Source organism: Fukomys damarensis, unplaced genomic scaffold (assembly GCF_012274545.1).
Source record: "Fukomys damarensis isolate Sample0158 unplaced genomic scaffold, DMR_v1.0_HiC HiC_scaffold_37, whole genome shotgun sequence".
NCBI lineage: Eukaryota > Metazoa > Chordata > Mammalia > Rodentia > Bathyergidae > Fukomys > Fukomys damarensis.
Window position 1 is genome coordinate 54,930,523 of NW_022900949.1, and position 19,292 is coordinate 54,949,814.

Here is a 19,292-nt window from a genome sequence, read left to right on the forward strand (position 1 = left end):
AATAAAACCCAAAAAAAAAAAAAAAAAAAAAAAAAAAAAAACACCAAAGAAACACATACACATATTGGAAAACTTAAAAAAAGAATATTCATAGCAGCTTTATTCATATGAGCCCCCAAGTGGAAATAGCCCAGCTGTCTATCAGTTGGAGAATAAATAATAAGTTGTTCTTTTTCACCCAATGGACTACTACTCAGAAATAAAACCAACCACGATACATACAATAATCTAAATGAATGAAAACACATTATACTGTGTAAAGAAAACCTTATTTAAAGAGTTTGTACTGTATTCTTCCACTAACATGAAATTTTAGAACTGGAAAGATGAATCTATGGTGGAAACCTGGAGACTGTCTTCCAGGGCTGGGGTGTGAGGGAGCCATCACTGTGTGACAGCTGCCTGCAGCACATTGGTAGTGGTTTAGGTGGCACATGAGGACTCAGTCGCCACACCTCATAGATGGTATATTAAATTAAGATCTGTGCACTTATTTATTTTATTTTTTTATGGTGCTGAGTCTTGCGCGTTTTTATTTTTGCACATGTTTAATTTTATGGAATTTTACCTCAAAAAAGACAAAAGTGGGTCATTAAAATATTGAACCTCGATTAATGGAGTGTATATTGAAGTGTTGGGGAAAACATACTGTTTGCAGTTTACTTTGAAATGCACACACAGGATATTAGGGGGTTGGGGACTTGGCTCGGCGGCAGAGTGTACACCTCTTACCTTCAAGCACAAGGCCCTGGGCTTGGTCCTCAGCACCAGAGAAAGAAGCAGCACATGTAAGGCCTGGGTGTGCCTCAGTGGCACTGAAAGTCCTGGCCTCATTCTCCAGCCTTCCCTCCAAAAGATGGATTGTGAAGTGGGGAAAGGATGGATAAATGGATAGATACAGACACACAGACATTTTAAACTAAGAAGAGTAAAGTGATAATGGTAGAATTTACATTTCATGTATATGGATAATGACAGAAATATCTTTTTTTTTTTTTTGTACCAGGGATCAAACTCAGGACCTTGCGCTTGCAGGGTAGGCATGATGCTGCTGAGCTAAATCCCTGACCCATCTGTTTACCTGTTATGTTTATTTGGAAATATTTATAATGAACTGCAGGGAGAATGATACATAAGAAAGTAAATAAATCGGGCATTATAACACATACCTGTAATCCCCGTATTCTGGGAGACTGAGGCAGAAAGACTGCAAGTTCAAGCCAGCATGGGCAATTTAATAATTTAGTGAGACCCTGTTTCAAAAAAGTGGGGCTGGGGATGTAGCTCAGTGTGAAGGCCCTGAGTTCAATCCCTAGTACCCCCCCAAAAAAGAAAATAAATTACAAATAACAATAAAAAATAACAAATAGACATAATCAAACCTACCTTTTTAACTGTTTGGAGTCTTAAAACTTAGTACAGAAACTGAATAAACTGCCGGATGTGGTGGCACATGCCGGTAATCCCAGCACTCAGGAGGCAGAGGCAGGAGGGTCACTGCAAATTCAAGGCCAGCCTGTGCTACACAAGTGAGTATGAGGCCAGACTGAACTGCACAGCAAGACCCTGTCTCAAAAGCCGAACCAAAACAAAGAAATTGAACATGCATCTTTTTTTTCTTTTCCTTTCTTTTTTTTGGTTGCACATTCTTTTAAGCAATCCAAATATGCCACATTCTAAGAACAATTTCCTTTACTTATCTAAAACTTCAGTGATCACCATGGGTGGCAATAAATCTTCTTTGCTAATCTTGATTGCACTGACTTCTTGTCATCTAGGTTGCTGGCAACCAAAGGTGTACTTGCCTCTTAGAATCAATTACTGAGCTTTAATAGCTGGTTACCGTACTGGGATGAGGTCTTTATTGCCTGGGGATCACACTCAGTTCAGTCTCAGTTTCCCTTCCCAACCAATATCTCACAGAAGGCTTTTTGTCACTGTTTTTGTTTTTCAAGACAGGGTTTTACTCTGTGGTCCAGGCTGGTCTTGAACTCACTGTGCAGCCCAAGCTGTTGTCAACGCATGGCTATAAGAAACAAAAGAAAACTCATGGCGATCTTCCTGCGCAGTCTCCCAAGTGCCAGCATTAGAGGTGCGATTGTGGGCTTTTTAATCTTCATATTTTTCCTACCCTTTCACCCAGTTTTTGCTGTTTCTTTTTTTTTCAACATTTTATTGAACTCTTCATATCCTACAAATTACTACTTCAAACATTAAAAATCCCGATGAGATAAAAACAACTTTAAGAAAAAGACATCAGACAAGATATCTCCTCTAGCAAATAAGAGTCATTGTCAAATCGTAAGTTTTTGTTAGTCTACTGTACGACTTGGTACCACAGTAATGATACTCAGTGACTCAAAAAATAAAACATTACACATTCAGAGAGAAGGCGGTGACCGCATTCCCTCCACCTGCCTCCTGCACTTCCTTTAATGCTAGAGCCTCTGAGTGGGCAGTGGATGGGACACTTCACTCTTACTTCAGCCTGCATTGTCACAAACAGCAGCATCTATTACACGACCGCTTCTGAAGAAAACACACTGATCCGGTGTCTTTTACAGTTGATAGTTCTCCCCTTGGTTGGTTCCAATCAAACATTAATACTGCTTTTGACTGTTAGGTTTCCTTCTTCCTTTCCCCTCCCGCCTCTCCTCCCATTTTTTTCTTGATTCTCTCTCAATCTAGAACAGTATGTTTATTGTGGTCAGAATATCGGTGTGCCCCCCAAATCCATGTGCTGAAATACCGCCCTCCAACAAAACAGAGGTGTTAGGAGATGGGGCCTTTTGGAAGGTGATCAGGACATGAAGTTGGAGCCTTCCTGGGTGGAGTCAGAACCCTCACTTGGGGGCCCTGAGCCACTCTGGCCCTTCAGCCATGAGAAGTTGCACAGAAGAGCCAGCTCTCTTGGGTGCTGACCCACACCAGATTCCAGATCCACCTATTGGTGCCTTGACCTTGGCTTCCCAGTGTCCAGAACAGAAGTCAATTTATGTTGTTTGTAAGTAGCTGGTTTAAAGTATTTTGTTACAGTTGCCCAAATGGACTAAGACTGGCTCTCTCAACCTCTTTTTGAGAGATCAGTCAACTGTCTTTCAGAATATCTCACAAAGTCCAAATTTGTCTGATGCCCTTAGAGATACTGTGTGCTTCCCCTGCATCAAACAAAGAAGCACATCAGCCTGGTATGGTGGTGCACACCTGTAGTCCCAGCACTTGGTAGGCTGAGGCACATAGTGAGTTCAAGGTCAGCCTGAACTGCATAGGGAGGCCCTGTCTCAAAGACGAAAGCAAAGCAAAACAAAACAAGCAGCACGGTGTCCCGTGTTATCCACGCCTCCCAGCAACTCACCTGACCCAGCTTGATCTCTTAAGATAATGACCTGCCTCTGGTGTAGCTCAGTGTCAGAACTCATGTTTGGTATGCATGAGGTCCTAGAATTACTTCTCAGCACCACGGCGGGGCTAGGAAGTGATCATCAATCCTTATTCTAGGACTGTACTTACCTAGCATGCAGATGCCCTGGGTTCAATCATCAGAACCGTGAAACGCACAATCTCCTCTCTAAAAAGCTACACCTTGGGGCCAGGGATTTAGCTCAGTGGTTCTGCCGCCTGCCTTGCAAGTGCAAGGTTCCGAAGGAAAAAAAAAAAAAAAAAAAAGTTACATTCTTCCCTTTGTACTGCGAACACAGATGTTTACAGATTTTCTAATTCATAGATTTTTAGCCTGTGAGTCATCTTTCAGTAGGTTTCAATAGTCAAATGTACCCTAAGATAACAGGGTGTCAGGATGGTAGGATCGAGAAGGTTCCACGAGATGTTTCAATTCCGTTTTATGAAGTCACGTTAAATCTTCATGTATTTTCTTCTGTATCTCTAAGTATGCCTTTTCTGGGGAGAGGGGTACAGGGACTTGAACCCAGAGCCTTCCCACTGAGCTACATATATTACATCCCCAGCCTTCTTTTTTAAATTTTGAGATAGGGTCTTGCTAAGTTGCCTCGACAGGATTTGAACTGACAGTTGTGTGCCACACTATGGTCACTTTGGCTTTTTATTTTACGTATGGTCTATTGAATTTTCATCCCTCCCTGACACCAGACACTCACCTGTTCCATTTCCTAACATGGCATTCACATGGTTTTGCTTACATTATTAAAACCATGTAGGGCCAGGGATTTAGCTCAGTGGTGCCACTGCCCGCCTTGCAAGCGCAAGGTCCTGAGTTTGATCCCGGTACAAAACAGACAAACTAAAAACATGTAAACCCCATGGATGAGCCCGTGGCTTCTCTTCCCTCCAGGCCCGAGCATCTGCCTTCCGCTGCGGCCTGAAACGCAGCCGGCGGGCTGCAAGAGTGGGCACCCCTGTCCTGCAGCTGCCTGGTCCACTTTGCCCATACAGAGCACCGGCAAGATCTGTAGAGAGGAAACAGTGGCTTCTGACATTTGTCACCTGGATCCTTCTCTACTAGGTTGCCATGGGTCAAGCGCTTTGTGAAAGTTGCAACCGAGCAGAGTGGTGGCTGCCAGAGGCTGGGAGAGAGGCAGAGAGGGAACTGGTGGGTCAGTCAGTAGGTACAGTTACAGTTAGATAAGGGAAAAAAGCCCCGGGGTTCTGTTGGAAGAAGGAGAGGACAGATAATGATAAGGTGTTGTACATTTCAAGAGTCAGCAGAAAGGATGTTCAGTGTTTTCACTAGAAATCAATGATGTTTGGATGGCTAGCTTGAGTATTTCACAATATGTACCTGTATTGAATCACAGGGTACCACACACATGTACTATATATAATGTATCCCCCCAAAAAAGCTGAGCACGGTGGCACACACCTGTAATCCCAGCACTTGGGAGGCTGAGGCAAGAGGATCACTGTGAGTTCAGCTGGGAATGAGGATTCTATTGGAAACTGGACTATAGGCCGTGCATGTTATGATCTGGCAAGAAACTTATCTACACACGTAGGAGACTTACTACTGAACACACTGAATATGGCAGAAATATATGGCATCATCCAGAGAACTCTAGGTGTGTTTGGGACCCAGCTAATAGATTAAAGCATATGGGTGATAAGTCCTTATTAGTACTAAAACTTATACAGACCTACTCTGTATCTGGTGCTTTGTACATATGAACAAGAGAAAGGCTATTGTTTTCTTCCTTTAAGAGACTAAGAATCTGAGGCTTACACCTTATGTAATATGCCAATAATAGGATAATGATTTATTTCCACATGTGAGGTAGAACTAGGATCTGAATGATAGCCTTCCTAGTCTACAATGCTGTTTCAACTTACTACAACACAGAGCATCAAGACAAGAGCTATAAATGAATGAGTTCATGTAAAAGTGATAACTTTTCTACTTTTGATATTAATGCAATGATAAAACAACCAGCTTATGAAATCATTCTTAAATCTTTAATTAAAACTCATAGAGTAATTAACATATATAGACGTTTAAAATCTTTCAGTGACTCATTTTAAAATCCCTTTGCACAGTATTTTGAGGCTAATTTCATGCTAGAAATTTACAAATATACAACTTAACACAAAAATACATTGAGTCCATTCCACCGCAAGTTTAAACACTCTTAATTGGCAGATAACGTAAATATATTTTAAAAACAGGAAAACTACAAAATGAACACATAAGTCTTCCCTTTTGAATTTTTAATAAAATACTGCTCTGTATAAGATCTAATGAAAATTTCCAGTTACTTATAAAATACGTGAGAAGTGAATTAAGATGTACATGAATTATATTGTTTAAACGAACAAAATGTTGGACACTGCTGACACAGCACACATTCTATTACTCATGTATCATAACAGATGAAAACACTCAAAGAAGCAATCTGATGCAGGCAAAAGGAAGTGATACTTGAGGCCACAACCAAACCAAACCAAGCCAAAACCACAACCAATTCCAAAAAGCACAAACACAAAAACCCCTAATTATAGTAAAAAGGAATAAAAGAACTTAAAGCAAACTGTAGACCAAATGCTCACTCTTGTCAATTCATGAGAGAGAACATGAGAATCTGCCTTCAAATTACTAAAACAACTACAGAAACTTAATTATTTGGCCTGGATAAGTTAATAGTATACCAGAGGGTGAAATAACCAATAACAAGTAGTATACTGCTGGAAAAAAAAATAAATTTTACAAGTTTGTGTAAAAATGTATCGTTGGAAACCACAGTCTCCTTCACAAATTGCACTTGAGATGGCTGAACACACTGAGCAAGGCATCATTATTGGTTCACTGACACACACACACACACACAACACAAAAGCAGATATGGATTGTCGATATTCTTGACTAGTCAAACTATTTTACACATTTTTCGTTGTTTTCTGCAAGAAGGATCTGTGATGTCTGAATTGTCGCCTCGGGACACTAACAATGAAATCTGGGGCCTGCCTGTTGGCTCTGTTGCTGGAGATATGGTGCTGTTTCCTCTGTCTCTTACTGTTCCTGGCAGAGGATTGAGAAGTTTGGTGGCAACAGGAATTAAGTCAGTCTGAAAACAGTCCTACAATTTTAAACTTTATTCTGATCAGTAAAGGAAGCATCTACAAAAAAAACTATAGCAATGACAAAAGTTTATAACATGTACATATGGCACACTGCAAGTTAGAGTATTACTGTCATCTCTAGAAAAATGACTACTTGTGTGATTTTTTTTTTTTTTGAGACAGGGTCTCACTGTGTAGCTGAGACTGACCTGGAACTCACTATGTAGCCCAGGCTGGTCTCGAACTCACAGTGATCCTCCTGCCTCAGCCTCCCAAGTGTTGGGATTACAGGTATGGACCACTACACTTGGCTTGTGCTTGATTTTTTTAAGGTGATCGAATTTTTAAAAATGCCATTCACAATTATCCTTTTCTAATAATTTTTTTCTTAAAACTAGATTAAATCTAGATTAGCCTAAAACCAAAGCAAATATTTGATTACAGAAAAGGAATTAAGCAACAAAAAAGTTTCATCAATAGTTCTTCATCTCTCCCATCAAGAGAAAGAAAGGGCCAGGGATTTAGCTCAGCAGTTCGGTGGCCTGCCTTGCAAGCGCAAGGACCCGAGGTTCAATTCCCAGTACCAAAAAAATAGACAAAGAAAGATAGATTTCCAGTCTTTCATGGAAAAGCAAGGAGAATTTCAATAGAAGTGAATTTAATTTTTCATGCTGCTCAGTCTTAGATGTTTAAGACTTCAGTCTGGATGAGGTTTAAATCAGTCAAATTATAAAACTGAGTAATGCAGGAAATTGTACAAAGAACAGCGAGACAGGAAGAATCTATCTTTAGAATTCATGTAATTTTCTTAAAAAGACTTGAACAAGATTATTTAGAAGTAACGTTTCAGTAAGGAGAGAAATGTTTAAATAGATTCAAGTACTCCATAGTTCTGTGGAAATGTGAAGCAATCTGGGGAGTCTACCTCTTCTGTGCCTGATATAGTCCATCACTTAGAAAAACCCCTCAGGTTCAAGTTGAATGAGCATCTTTCTAAACTTTGGTGGTGGTCTCAATTTGCCCAAATTTCCCAAAGTCCAGTCGTTTTTCAGAGCTGCACTAGACACTTCCAGCATGACCACCAGCGGTGCCGGTCTCCGCAGTGCCATATGCAGTAACAATGGCTCTGTGCTGCACCTCACTGCTATCAGCCCACATCTGGAATAGGCCCGTAAGGGGAAGAGAACAGCGAATACCTGACCTCTGTCCAGCCACTGTGGAGCTCTCTCGTAGTTTAATCTCTAAGTTTGACCTTTAGAATATTTTTTAAAAAGGCTGTAAAATACTTTTATTGGTTATCTATGTAGAATTATTAGCTTGCTCTACTCAAATATTGGAGAGGTATCCTTATGGGTTTACTAAAATTTCCCTTGATGTTTCAGAAGATGGCATGTGCTCTCAAATTTGGGCTGCACACTGTTGATGAACAGCCACACAGGTGTGATGAATGAGGCAGTTCTTGTACGCTGGAGTTTGTAGTTCGGCGAAGTAATAAACATTGGATTACATATTTTAAAGGAGAAAAAGGTTGACATTATTGTCACAACTTAACTCTTCTCTTGATGCTCATAGTATTTCCCCAGTTTGTGAAACAATGAACACTGAGAATTACATACGTGAGCCTCATTCCTCAAGATCCCACTGTGGCAAAAGAGACAATGAAATGTTGAAAACTGACAAACATTTGAACATTTGAAATTACTAGGGGGGAAAAGTAACAAAAAGTTCATTAGTTCATATACTAAAGACTACTAATATATAAATATCTTGCTAACATTTAGAGAAACTAAAATCATCAGAGAAAGAAGTTCATTTAGTACACTGCCAGTATTTTAAAAAAAAACAGAGTTGGGGCCGGGAATTTAGCTCAGTGGTGCCACCACCTGCCTTGCAAGTGCAAGGTCCAACATTCGATTCCCGGTACCAAATAAAAAAAGTTGATTTTAAGAATTATTGCAGTTTTCAATGAGTTAAATGAAATCAGATATGTTAATAAGGAGCTCCATATCAAGAGTATGGTTCCCACTTTTCATAAAGTATAACTTTTATCCTCAAAAATATAAGCATATCATAAAAACTAAAGGGTTTTACACACACACACACACACACACACACACACACACCCTGAAACCACTGAGAAATTGTCATAAATTCTATAATTTCAATAGTTTTAACACACACCCCTACATAATATACAAGACAGAATACCAGCATCAAAGAATATTTCAGCATAAAACTAAAATACAGAACAAGACAGGCAGTAAATAACGTACACCACAAACTGATGATTGTGTTATAGCACACCTTGGAATATGTTTAGAACTTTATCAGTTCTAGGGAGCAGTACACACAGACCAACAATGAGCTCTCACATATGACAAGTAGGCAAATAAAAAGCTACATAAAAGAATAACAACTTATTTTAATTAACAATATGACTAATATTTATTCTACTAGTAGATCAACTTGTACCCTGTAGATTTGAAACACTTTTATTAGAAATTACTAATGCTGGTTCTTGAATAATTTAAAAAATTATAATTACTCAAATCTAGATTGCTACTTATAGTTCTGAGTAACTGGATGAAGTATTCTGATCAGTATTCTGAAGTTGCTTTGGTACAAATTTAGAATGAAGTAAAACTGGCAGCACCACAACCAGAGAGATCACTTCACAGCAGGTCCAAAGGACCCTGGGCGATAAGAGAACATGAATCACGATAGACATAAATAAGAGCCATTCATCTGATAACTTTAAAGAAAAATAAATCCACATCCAGTATATTATATTTGAGGCCCAATTTTCATGCTCCAATTATCCCTCAATGACAGCATGTTTATAATTATTGCTAATATGATGTCTAATTCATATTTCAAGGATGCTTCTAATGAGAAGGCCAATGGTTAGAGTGGTACATTTTAATGCTCAGCCACTGACACTTATTTATTTATTTTTTGGTACCAGGAATCGAACTCAGGCCCTTGCGCTTGCGAGGCAGGCAGCGGAACCACTGAGCCAAATCCCTGGCCCGCACTGATACTTATTTTAACACAAGCTTTCGTTTAGTCATTTTTCTTTTTCTTTTTTATAGCTTTATTGAGGTATAATTGACATACAACAAACTGCACATATTTAAAGTGCACAATTTGATATATAGTCTTTTAAATAGCATGAAAAGTGCCTTACAACTTAAAAATTACAAATATTCAATTTAAACATATTATTTTAAAATAGTACATAGGCAGCTCCATATAAAGACTGTGGTTCCTACTTTTAAAAAAGTGTTATAAGTTTCTATGAGACATGGATTTCATGAGATATGGATTTATAAAAAGGCAGATGGAAAGAAAAGAAATTAATTCCCAAGTACCAAATTTATTCAGAAGGTTTAGAAACGCCAAAATTGACAGCCAGTTTCCTTGATTTTCTTCTTGAAGAAGAGCTTAGTGTTGCCTTCTGGTGAGATGCATTGTGAATGCTGTGGGAGGCAGTTTCACCTTGAAAAGAAGATGCAGCCTGAGCAACCTGAGAGGAGTTCAAAGAGGCTGATGAACTTTCCTGTGCAGTCACTTTGGTGACATCAGAAGACCCTGGCTTGCTAGTCTGAGCTGGGGTGGCTTGAGAAGAACTCTGGGCTTCTTTATTCTCAAAGTTCTTTTTGTTTGCAACTCTTTTTTTTGTAACCTTGAAGGAAAAAGCATCATTAACAGTGTAGGTAAAAGAAGTAAAGGTAGTGTTAGAAAATAGCAGTGAGGCGTGATGGCACATGCCACTAAAAGCAAGACCTTACCTCAAAAAACATCACCACCACCACCACCTCCAGATGCATAAGAATTTTGTTTTTGTTTTTTGTTTTTTTTGAGACAGGTTCTCACTTTGTAGTGCAGGCTGGTCTTGAACTCACTGTGTAGCCTGGGTTAGCCTTGAACTCATGGCAGTCCTTCTGCCGCAGCCTCTCAAGTGCTTGCTGGGATTACGACACCACTATGCCCCGCAGGATTTGTTAATCACTGCTGATTTGTGACTTCCATTTATAATCTCCAAATTAATAATTAATAATTAATAATTCAAAGAATTTTGTTGCAGTGAAATACTGAAAAGTTATCCGTAAATTAAACGTCAACATTTTATATTCTTGTCATTCAGTCACTTTGTTAGAATAGCATATTATTACTTGCCATGATAATTATTATTTATTAGATACAAACTCAGACAACAGAGACCAGGTCAGATGTGTCACCATTCCACGTTAGTTCCTATACAAGCAGTGGACTGCTAGCAGGTACTGAATAAGTAAATTGAATAAATAAATTCTTTTTTCTTTTTTCAGTACTGGGGTTGAACCCAGGGCCTCACACTAAGATAAGTCTCTAGTCTCTTTTTTATTTTGTATTTTCAGACAGGATCTGGCTAAGGTACTCAGGCTAGCCCCAAATTTGAAGGAACTCGCCTTTGTCTCCCGAGTAGCTCAGATTACAAGTGTGTGCCACCACACCTGACCAAATGAACAGAATTTCATCAACAGGTTTTTAACTTTTAAGAAACAATTTTCTCCAGCTGGAGATTTAGCTCAGTGGCACCGCGCCTGCCTTGCTGGCACAAGGTCCTGGGTTCCATCCCCAGTACCAGGAAAAATAAAATAAAATAAACAATTCTCTTCCTAGGTCTCACCTGCAAAGGTATGAACTGATTGTGTGTACCACCTGGCATTCCTCCAGCCGTGGGCATGGCCCCAGGGTATGGAGTCTGATGGAAGGGCTTCCCGGGAACTGGCACTGGTGGACCCCACCGAACTGAGCCAAAGAGATGAGGTGATGAAGGCATTATATTAGCTGTTAAAAACCACAAACAAAACAAAACAAAAAAACAAATAATTTCTCTTAGTAAAATCAAGAGCCCTGAAATTTAAGACCTTTTGTTTTTTTTTCATTAAATTTATTGGTACATTTAAAGTAAACAGTACAGTTACATTTGTCATTGGGATCTTGCACCTTTACGTGATATATCTTGGTTCTTGTTTTTCCCATTCCCCTGCCCTCTCTTCACCCCCTTCACCCTTCCCTATTTACAAAGAATGTTTCCATTTTTTCTTTTTCCTTATTTTCTTTCCCCTCTGCTTCCCACTTCTCCTTTAGCCATTTTCTTCCTATTTCAAACTCCCAATTATACCATTTGAACCTTATTTATACTTGTAGTTTTTCACACCAGAGAAACCATTCGGTATTTACAACACAGAGTAATCATTCTCTTATTTTAGACCTGTTCTTTTTAGCCCCTTTTGACTGTCTGTTTCTCCTTTAGTGAAAGGCCTAAGCATAGAGAGTAATTATTGTGTTGAATGTCAGGATCCTTTCTTAGGCCTGTGAAATTTCTATAACAATGAATGATAATTATGCTCGTTTACAAAGGTCAATAATATCATATGCTATGTGAAATATATATATATAGTTTTTTTTGGGGGGGTACCGCAGATTAAACTCAGGACCCTGTGCTTGTGGGGCAGGCAATGGAACCACTGAGCTAAATCATCCCTGGGCCAATCTGTGATTGTATTTTTAAAAAATAACAAAGGGTGGGCCAGGGATTCAGCTCAGTGGTTCTGCCACCTGCCTTGTAAACAAAAAGACCCGAGTCTTATCCTTAATATCAAAAAAAACCCCCACAAAAAACAAAAAACAAAACAAAACAAAAAAAACCCTAAAAAACAAAACAAAGGGTTATGCCTGCCTTAAGAGAAAATACTGTATTTTAATAACTCAAACTTTGAACTCTTAATCCCTTTCTGCCAAAACAATACTCTATTACACTCTTCTTATTTCTTCCCTCCTCCAAAACCATCCAAAGATCTCTTTGCCTTTCTGATTTGAAAAAATAATAAATCATTCTCTACCTGTTAAAAAAAAAGAAAAAAGTGGGCTGGGGATTTAGCTCAGCGGTTCGGTGGCCTGCCTTGCAAGCACAAGGACCCGAGTTCAATCCCCGGTACCAAAAACAAACAAACAAACAAACAAAACCCAAAGAGGCAACAAAGCTATTCTTTGGGAAGAAAAGCCTGGCGCAAAGATAGCAGTCTTAGGACTTAGCCCAATGCTAAGTTGCTTCCATAGTGATCCCAGCCTATAAAAACCCAGAACAGCTCAAGTTCTGAAATCTGACATGTACAATTTTTCTTTTCTTTCTTTTTTCTTTTTTTTTGGTACTGGGTATCAAACTCCGGTCCTTGAGCTTGTGAGGCAGGCGGTGGAATCACTGAGCTAAATCCCCAGCCCCCTAGAATTTTTCTTTCTTTATTCTAATATTTATAATTCAAGAGTTTTTTCCTTTTCTTTTCCTGAAAACACACTGAATCACTGACTGCAAAACTTGATTTGTCTACTTGTGCCATCTGGGGAGTTTGTGCATTAAAGATGCCCAGACAGACAAACTTACCCAGGCCTCCTAAGCCACACTTGGGCACTCAGGAGACTATATCATGATCAAGCTCCCCTGTGTTTTGCAGACAGATAGCACCAGCACTGCATTTGGGAATGATTGCATTTAACAGTGACAAAAAGATAATAGCACAGTGCCACTGAAGGAGACAAGCACTATGTTCAGAGAGATTAAAAAGCAGTTATACCCATGATATAGTATAGCTTAATTTAAATCCACAACAAGAAAATTTGGTATTTTCTATTCTAAAAATAAGAATCAATATATTTTAGTGTTCTGAATTATACATGTACAAATTCTTGGATGAAGAAAGTTGTTAATAGGAAGGACACTAATAAGATTTAGAAAATTAGGTCTTGCTATTATCTCTAAGCAACTCTGGTGGGGGTCATAATGTTAATTATAAGGTAAGCTGATGTGGGGGCTGGAGAGACAGCTCGGTGGCATAGCACCTGTAGCATCAACTAAGCCCTAGGCTCAATCCAGCATAAGAAAGTGCTATGCATCTGTTATGTACAGGCCAGCTCCAATATTTCCCCAGGAAATCCAAACGAAGTTTTTAGGCCATGAAAAAAAATTACAAAATAAAGTGTTAATTTGCCACTCATTTTCTTCAGACTGATAGATTTCTTTTTTAAAAAAGTTTAAAAAAGGTTTTATTATTATTTTTTTGTTTAATTATTAAATTTCTTGACTCTTAGGTATTCACATTATTTTAACTGGAACATCTGTAGAAGGCCCAAAGCATTCAAGTTATAACTTTAAGCTTCTTTTTTAGAGAATTATTTTTAGAGATTATTTTAGAAATTATTTTTTAGACAAGCTCATGGGAAAAGTTTTAGGTACTTAGCCCAAAATTTAGGTACCCAAAATTAATATAATTTAAAATAATGTGTGTATCAGACTCATTTTTGAAGGAGAAAAAGGAAATTATGTTACAACTTATAGTGTCATTACTGCACTAAGTTATAAACATTACCCCAATGCACACATTACCAAAAGCATGAGCTTTCTTGAAAACGCCAATTCTGGATGTTGAAACTAGTTCTGCTACTTACTAATAATCGTGGGTGATTGCATTTTGAAAAAAGATTAGAGTATACATATGCATTGTACTAAAAAATGGTTTTCAACATAAATTAGCACCACCTGTTCAGGTTTAACTAGTTTAGATGTTTATTTCCACACTGCTCAATAATTAGCTTATGCTACTAGTGATTTACCAATTTTAGGCATTTTTGGACATAATAAATTCCTGTTAAGATCAAAACTCAGTTTTTGGGTTTTTTTTTAAGACAGGGTTTCACTATGTAGTTAAAGCAAGCCCTGAACTCACTATGGAGCCCAGGCTGCCCTCAAACTTGTGAGAATCCTCCTGCCTCAGCCTCCTGAGTAGTGGGATTATAGGTGTGTTGCCACCATGCCCAGGAAAAATTCAGTTCTTTTGCACCATGCTTCACTACTTGCCCTGTCCTCTCAATTTAAGCATATCACAATATTTATTTAAACATGTAATATACAAGCAGTGTTTATCGTATGTGACTGGGTTTTATCCCTGTAGAGCCAACCTGATTGTTTACCTGTAAAACCTTTTGTTTTTATTCTAGTTAGTGATTCTCTTTCAAAAGAAGCTATTTATTTATTTACTTACTTATATGGTGCTGGGGATTGAACTCAGGCAAATGCTTTACCACTGAGTGACAATCCCAGCCCAGTGTAAAAGTCTGCTTTGTTCTTGCAGTACTGGGGGGACTGAACCTAGCATACCTTGGGTACCACAGGCAAGCACTCTTACCACTGAGCTACATCCCCCAGTCCTGTACTTATCCTGAATGTTTTTCCAAACGTTGTCCATCTAGCAGATAACCTGCTTTATCAGTAAGACTTCCCTTTTCTTTTTTTTTAGTACCGGGGACTGAACTTGGGTCCTTGCACTTGCAAGGCAGGCCACCAAAACGCTGAGCTAAATCCCCGGCAAGACGTCCCTTTTCCTCATTTGGAACTTGTTACTTTCTAGACCTGATGAACAGCTAACACCTTGGGATTTCCATTTATTGCCTATTTATACTAGCTCTATAATTTGTTGTTTTAGTTTTATAAACCCAGTAACTTCTTAATAAGTGGTATGTAGGAAATAAGTTTGCATGTCTGGGAATGCCTTTATTTTACCTTTGCACTACATTTAGTTTTTTTTTTGGGGGGGGGCGTTATGGGATTGAACTCAGGACCTTGTGCTTGTGAGGCAGGTGGTGGATCCACTGAGCTAAATCCCTGGCCCTAGATTTAGTTTTGCTATGCAGAGAGAACTAGAAGGTGCTAGGAGATGGAACTCATGCTGCCTCAGGATTGTGGGGCTTTCAAATATCAACTGCTTTCTAGCTTCTAGGCACTATTAAATAGGGCAATACCATTGTGATTCTTAAACTTTATATGTACTTCCCCCTCTTTTCTGAACCTCTTGGGATTACCTCTTTATCACTGGTTGTCTTAGTTACTTTTCTCTTGTTGCTGAGACAAAATAGCTGACTCCCAAAGTTAAAAGGGAAAAGGTTTATTTATTTTATTTTTTAAATTTTTTGGTACAGGGGATTGAACTCAGACCCTTGTGCTTGCGAGGCAGGTGCCAGAAGCACTGAGCTAAATTCCTGGCCTAGGGAAAGGTTTATTTAGCTCACAGTCTGTAGAGGTTTCAGTCCATAATCAGCTGGCTCCAAGGCAGGATGACAGGGCAGATGGGCATCACAGAGGAGAAACAGTTTATGGTGGGCAGAAGGTAGCAAAGCAATCAAGGGACAAGACAAGCCTCTTTCTATTCCTTATATTGTATCTAAACTACCAGGATTAAGGCAGTGCCAAACCAACCAGTAGATTGATTTAGTAATCACCCACCCTTAATCCTGGCATTGTACCATGAACCAGTCACACTCTAGATTCAGCCACCTCTGGAAAAGCCCCACCTATGACTGCATGAAGCTTTGGGGGCACATCTAGACACAAGTCACTAGTATTTTGAATTTCAAGGCAACAAATATCTCTTTATTTATGTGCTGAGACTATGGTATTCCTTTCAGTTTAGAGATGCATATCCTTTGTCTAGGAAATAATTTTCTTCCTTCAGTACTTTTCACCTTTCTGGTCTCTTTTTCCGGATCTCTAATAAGATGGGTTCTGAATCTACGTACTATTCTTCTAAATCTCTGTTCTTCTGTTTCAGGTTCTAATTATTGTTGTATTGTACTATACTCCCCTCCCCACAGGGTCTCACTATGTTAATCAGACTGGTTTTGATTCTTCCCACCTCAGTCGGAGACAAGAGGAATGTGGCATTACTCTTGGTTTGACAAGACATTGTCTAGTGAAATTTAAAATTTTGAACCAACAGTTTTTTTTCCCCAATTATTCTTTTATTCATAAATTTTTTTTTTCTTTCTGTGGTACTGGGTCTTATTCAAGCTTTATCTCCAGCCCCTCGTTTTCATTTTTTGGTGGCAATATTGTTTAATTTCATTGCAGATATTAATTAGTTTTCTTTGGAGCAGTCTTATTTTTTATATCTGTTTCTATTTCCCCACTCCTTACCTCTTTTCAGTGCTGGGATTGAACCTAAGTCTCATACATGCTGGGCAAGTGTTCTTTTTTTTTATTTTTGGTACCGGGGATCAAACCACTGAGCTAAGCCCCCGGCCCATGGCAAGTGTTCTACCACTGAACTATATCTCCAGTCTAGTGTTCTTTTAAATTTGTCTTATTTTTTATTCTCTTTTTGGAAATTCTCCTTTAATGCCTTGAATAACCTGTGGTGTAGTAGCTAGTCACATGAAGGGGAAACACTACAATTGATTAGAAACAGTGTCTGTATGGGGAGGGCACAGAGTTAAATGATTGGAGGGCCCCACTCTTACATCTAATCAGCTTAGTGAAATAGCCTTTCGGTTGGGATACCCTCTAAAAGTGAGTAGATTTTTTCTTTGGAGGTCAATGAATTTCTCAAAAGATTTATCCTCTGATTTCTTATCTGAAAGGTAGAGTATGGCTGATTTCAGTCCGGAAATAGGATGTGGAAAGGTAACTTTACCTTAATTCTGTCTTCAGTTTCATATGTCACTCTCTATTCTGTTGTCTGTTGTCTCTACATCTAGAGAGCCCTTTCAGTGAACACATTCACAGTCTTTTGCATGAAGAGACCAACTGCCTTGGTTGTGTTGAGGAGGTATGGGAGGGAGTGGTCACTCCACCTATAGACTTTCAACCAATCCCTCTCTTCAATCCCTGCCTCATTTTTGCCTTTGTTTTGTTTTTATTTTTCTTGAGACAGGTCTCACTATGTAGTTTAGGTTGGCCTTGTATTCACTATGTAGCCTAGGCGGGCCTCAAACTTGTGGTGATCCTCCTGCCTCAGCCTCTTGAGTGCTGGGATTACAGGGATGCATCACCATGCTTGGTTCGCCTTGCTTTTTCTGATAGTTTCTGACAATCTCCAAATTTTGAATCTTGGGAACTATGATGAAAAATCTGCTCTTTAGCTCATCTGTAATTTCTTCTGTGGAAATCATACTTTATAGTTAACCCTGCTGTGCTAAAAGTGGTTACTTCAGACTTTTTCCTCATCAAAACCTTTTCAAATTTCTAATCTGCTGTTAACTCTTCACTCATCTTTTTTACTTGAATGTTTACACCTTTTAAAATCTTACTCAGTTTAGTGGACTTTGCGCAAGGAGAAAAGATAACTGCACATTGTAAATTTACATCTAATCAGAACTGTTGTTGCTATTATTATTGTATGTATGTGTGTGTGCCTGTGTGTGTGTGCATGTGGGTTCATACTGAACTTAGAGCCTCGTGCATACTAGGGCAGTACTCTATCACTGAACTAAAATGTTATCCCTATTCAGGACTGTTAATTTTCTTATTATTGTTTATATAAGGGTTAGATGTGTAGAGTTGCTCAAATATCTGACACACAGAAGTAACAGAAAAGTGATTTTCAAGCTTAAATATGGTATTGGCTTTCAATTCTGTGGACACCGTCAGAGTTTAGTTTTAAAATAAAAGCTGCTTATATAATTAGATCTTTACATTCCTGAAGATAAAACAAACATGTCATGTTTCACTTTATTTTGCTCAATTATTTTAAAGATCAAAGTAGTAATGACAATGCAAAATTTAACATTTTCATACTGATAGTGTAACTTCTACTTAACACTCTGGGGAAGTAAATGCCTTTCATATCAACTCAAGACACTTTAGTTGCTAATGTGATGTTTTGTAATGACAATCAGCAAATAAAAGTATGCTTACTATTAAAAAATGTATTTGCTTTAAAATGACAATGATTAAAATATAAAGAAGAGCTGGGTATGCTGGCTGGCATATGCCTGTCATTTCAGGAGTTGGGAGGCTGAGGCAGGAGGATCACCTCAAATTCAAGGCCAGCCCGACTCTCAAAGCAAGCCTGGTATGGTAGCGCACACCTGTAATCTCAGCACTCAGGAGGCCAAGCCAGGAGGATTGTGGCCAGACTGGACCACTTAGCAAGACTCTGTCTCAAAAAACCAACCAAACAAAAAAATAATCTCACAGTGAGATTTTATCTAAAAAAAAATAAAAATAATACTACTACTAAGAAGGTAACTTTCTGAAAATAGAAGGAAAAAATGGAAACAAAGCCTTTGTACATAGGGAGGGGAAGGGGGCATGAGGGAGATAGGAAAAAAGAGGCAGAGGTATTGTGCACATTCCTTATGATGAGCGTTACTATGTATGTCTGAAATATAACAATACATGTTTTGCTATTAAAAAAAATAACTTTCTCAGGAAAAAGACTAAGTGATAAAAGAAATGACTAATCAATTTAAGATTTGGGATCATAAAATTGTAAATGCTAGTGTCAAAGAGATCCTGGACAGTCTGCTATAAATAAGAAAATGGAGTCCCAAAGAAGTTACTGATATTTTTACCTGTAATTTTTATGTCTGACCAAACTTCAAATTGATCTGCTGGCCTGCCCACTCTACAGAACTGCCTTCTGTGCTCGAAATGCCAGGGGATGGAGGGAAAAATGGCATTTCTGGGTAAGATTGCAGACTACAGCTTCAGGCTGACATCTCACAATTTCTTCTTACATTGTTAGATAGTGGGTAAATTTTTGGATTTTTAAAAAATGATGCTTAAGAAAAATTAGTTAAAAATATCAACTTAATGACAAATTCTTAGAAAAGCAAAATATCTTACCAGGAGGTTGGGGAAAAACTGGAGGAATGGTTCCAGGTGGTAAAGCAGGAGGATAATTTGGAAATATTGGTGGAGGCAAAGGAAAATTCACTCCTAAGGAGCC

General features: G+C 38.6%; 1 protein-coding gene across 1 annotated transcript in view; it reads right to left on the reverse strand.

Moving 5' to 3' along the window:
- Positions 1–6,758: 6,758 nt before the first annotated feature.
- Xrn1 (5'-3' exoribonuclease 1) overlaps positions 6,759–19,292 on the reverse strand; it is a 123,100-nt gene continuing 110,566 nt past the window's right edge. The window contains exons 40-42 of the mRNA XM_010608183.3: positions 19,190–19,292; positions 11,198–11,358; positions 6,759–10,210 (exon numbers count right to left, since the gene is read on the reverse strand). Of these exons, the coding sequence (XP_010606485.1) occupies positions 9,902–10,210; positions 11,198–11,358; positions 19,190–19,292 (573 nt within the window). The 3' untranslated portion in view covers positions 6,759–9,901. The remainder of the gene's footprint in view (positions 10,211–11,197; positions 11,359–19,189) is intronic.